This window comes from Brassica napus, chromosome C5 (genome assembly GCF_020379485.1).
Source record: "Brassica napus cultivar Da-Ae chromosome C5, Da-Ae, whole genome shotgun sequence".
In the NCBI taxonomy this organism is placed as follows: Eukaryota; Viridiplantae; Streptophyta; class Magnoliopsida; order Brassicales; family Brassicaceae; genus Brassica; species Brassica napus.
Window position 1 is genome coordinate 18,645,185 of NC_063448.1, and position 3,480 is coordinate 18,648,664.

Sequence of the window (3,480 nt, forward strand, 5' to 3'; positions counted from 1 at the left end):
ACTCTAAGACAAAGGTGAGTGCGTGACCGTGGCCTATCGTACTGAATCGTAGTCTGATTGATAGAAATGTTCTATGTATTGATTGCTTGTCTAATTCGAATTATCTACTAAGTTCTGGCTTGGTCCGAACAATCGGTTCCTTCCATCGACGCATCTGGATCAGATCATGCGCCTAAAGCCGTATTGGCCTACTAGGGCTTGACTGAATCTGATGGCGCGCTGGCTTGGAACGATTGGGTCGGCTAAGTAACTGACTGATGACAAGCATGTCCGTTTATTGACTGATTGACTCGATTGCTTTACTTGGCTGAGTGGGACAGAATGACCGCTCTCGCTAAGCATACTGTTTGCTTATGCCTCCTTGTTTGGATGCATAAGCAAACAAGGAGGCATAAGCAAACAGTATGCTTAGTGACCAGACTAGACCCGAAAGGGTAAAGACATATCTTGAACCAGACCCGAAAAGGTAAAGACATAGCTTGAACGCGAGACAAAGGCAGAAAGGAAGGATGGTGGGTTTGGGTAGATATAGGACGAGTTTAACATGTAATAGCCTATAGCGAAGTGACTTGTTAACTCGAACCTCAGATTATCTATTCAAATTGTATTATGCTTTACTTGACTGTCTGAAAAAGAACTAACACTCTGAAATAATTCTAAGTAAGAAAAAATATGAAAATGACTCAAGTCTGATCGAAGAAGTCGAGCTAGACTCGTACTGATGTTACGAAAAAATGGGTCGGGTCCTTTTTTCCCCGTTGTTCTTCGGATCGTCTTTATAAGATCCAGATTTATACTTAGTTAGAGTCGCACAACACAAAACTGATTAAAACAAACTGCCAAATGCGACCAGGTCGCATATCACAAATCATATTGCAACAAGATCACCAATCTTCCAAGAACTGTGATTCGTAAGAAAACATAATTGGAAAGGGAAGAAGCCCCTTTGCCTATTCTTTGGAGCTTAACTTGTCAATTCTTACGGACTCATATAGAAATCGTGTGTGTACACACCTTGAGTTCGTGCAAAACATAACTACCCACGTAGATAAAGGAAATCAAATATCAGTAAAAAAAAAAGACATCCTAGATTAAGTAAAAATAAAAATAAAAATTTGATGGAGGTGTACACCAAGCAAAAAAACAAAACCATAGTCACAGGGCTTAGGACCGCTCTGTTTGGAAAACGTGAACTAGCAGACATTATTTCCTTTATGGAAATGGCCGTGGCTACTAGGGCTATTATTATCTAGCAGGAGGAGGAGGGCCAAGGGATTTAGCCATGCCAACCCAAGCAACAATCCCAAAAGCGAGAATGATCCAACCACATACATCGTATGTGAAGTCATTGTTCTTATTCTTATTCTTCTTCTTACCACCCTGCATAACCAACCCACCAAAGTATGAGTGATTCAGCTAATCTCTTCATTTGTACCAAAGAAGCAAGGAGATGACTTACGCCAGCATTTGATGAAGCTGAGGGACCTCCTCCTCCACCACCTCCACCCAGTGACTGCTGCATCGTCCCATTCCCATGTATGTTCATATGCAGCCCCGGGGCCTAATAATTCACATAGGACAGACGAAATGTGTCAAACGATTGTTATCTCTTATTAACCCAACATCAGGTCTGAAGATGAAATAGTAAGTACCCTTGCTGTAACTTCCAAGGACTTGAGGTACATCTCATTACCTGGATCCTAAGATACAAAACATTCAAAAGAAAAAGAAGAGATCAAGAAGTTTGTCTCACACCACATTCATAAAACATTCAACAGTGAAGATGAACACCTCGTTTTCAGCTCTTTGGAAATAATCAGCGGCTTTATCAAAGTGAACTTTGGCTTCATCGATATCAGGGGTAAGGAAGGCGTGGGCAGTGTAGGCGTTGCCAAGACACCAAAGAGCCTGATGCTTCCCCGGATTTAATGTCAACACCTCTTCCAATTTGGAAACCGCATCTACAAAGAAAAGATCAAATTCCTTTTTATGTTTAATTTTGTTTTAACGCACAGTGAACAATAATATAATCTGTAAGAAGGTGATACCATTTAACATGAGCTTTGCCTCGGGAATAGACTGGAACTGAGCAAGTTCAAGCAATGCTCCACCCCACTGCAGCAGATTCTGCAGAACAAAATAATCAAAGAAACCTATAAACAATCAATCAATCAAGTATTCGATCTCCATACAAGTATCAAGAACGATAAATAAAGAAGAGGAGGAGACAAGTGGTAGGAACCTCGGAATCGAGAGGATCCTTAGCGTACTGAACCTCGCAAGCTTTGCGAGCGTGCTCGAACATCACAAGCCTTTCAAAGTCGGCGGCAGAGAACTCCATCGTGAGATGCCGGTGGGAGGGGACAGCGAGAAAGAAAAGTTAGGGTTGGGACTCTGTGTGAATTATTACAAGATCGCCACGAAACGAAACTAAAGACCTTCGATTGTATACAGCCGCCGCTGGATGACGTTTTGTATTGTAATTGGGCCTTTAGTGGACTTTTCTTGTTGAGCCTTTTGATGCTATCTTTGATAAACCCACTACTACTACAACGTTTTCATATGTTCAGTTTGGACAAACACACCAATCAAATTTAATCTACATCCAAATTTACAGTAAAGTAAACAAAAGAAAAATGTTACATTTTTACACTTGCAATGTGAGATAGTCAATGCCTTTAAACCCGACCCGGATACTGAACCGGATGATTTAAGGGGTCACCGGATTATTGGATCGACCGCGGACAAACCGCAGGTTAATAAATTAAATAATTTTGTTATATAATAATATATTAGCTATTGAAAAATATAAAAGTGTTTTCTGTTTTTAAAACCATTTTGAAAAATACTTAATTAACTTTTGTCTTTTTTCATTTCACATACAAAATATATGTAAAATATACTATTTAACAATTTTGTAACAACTTAAGAGTTATGACACAGAATAAAAAATATCAAGATTTAAAATTTATAAGTATTTAAATGTTTACTGTGAATGATAAAATTAAACTTTAAATCCAAAATAAACCAAAAGTAAAATATAAAATTGTAATAAATTATCGATAACAAAAATAAATTAATGCCAAATTACATCAACTAGTTTTTTTAATAGATTCATAATCCACATGATCATATGATCTTTTTGTTTTTGAAAGAAACTAAAAACTTAACTCTAATTAGAATACAAAACATATTCTAACAATATAACTAAAAAATCCAAAAAAAAATAAAAAAAAAATTACATATTGGTTCAACCGGTAGTCGGGTTCCGGATTTAACGGTTTTTGTGAGTTTATCGGGTTTTTAAATAAAGGATTTTTCCTAAAACAAAACAAGATTACATGCCAGATCATCGGGTTTACCGGTTCGACCGCGGGTCTAGATCGGATTTCAAAACATTGGAGATAAGACATATATGATTTTTTTTTTAAATGTCTGGAGGTTTTTGGGCCCAAAAACCTGTACATCCTCTAAGCCGAG

The 3,480-nt window shown here is 37.8% G+C and overlaps 1 protein-coding gene across 2 annotated transcripts; it reads right to left on the bottom strand.

Annotated features, from left to right (window-relative positions):
• Positions 1-969: 969 nt before the first annotated feature.
• On the bottom strand, positions 970-2,494 carry LOC106402221 (mitochondrial import receptor subunit TOM20-2). 2 transcript variants are annotated; one of them, XM_013842914.3, is made up of 6 exons: positions 2,243-2,494; positions 2,049-2,127; positions 1,792-1,961; positions 1,653-1,700; positions 1,460-1,561; positions 970-1,380 (listed from the first exon to the last, which is right to left on the bottom strand). In XM_013842914.3, exons 1-6 carry the CDS (start codon positions 2,339-2,341, stop codon positions 1,246-1,248), a joined length of 633 nt encoding a protein of 210 aa, XP_013698368.2. In that variant the 5' UTR covers positions 2,342-2,494; the 3' UTR covers positions 970-1,245. The 2 variants fall into 2 exon arrangements, with proteins under 2 accessions (XP_013698368.2, XP_048615012.1); XM_048759055.1 differs by having other exon boundaries at positions 2,049-2,153; positions 2,243-2,438.
• Positions 2,495-3,480: the final 986 nt, after the last annotated feature.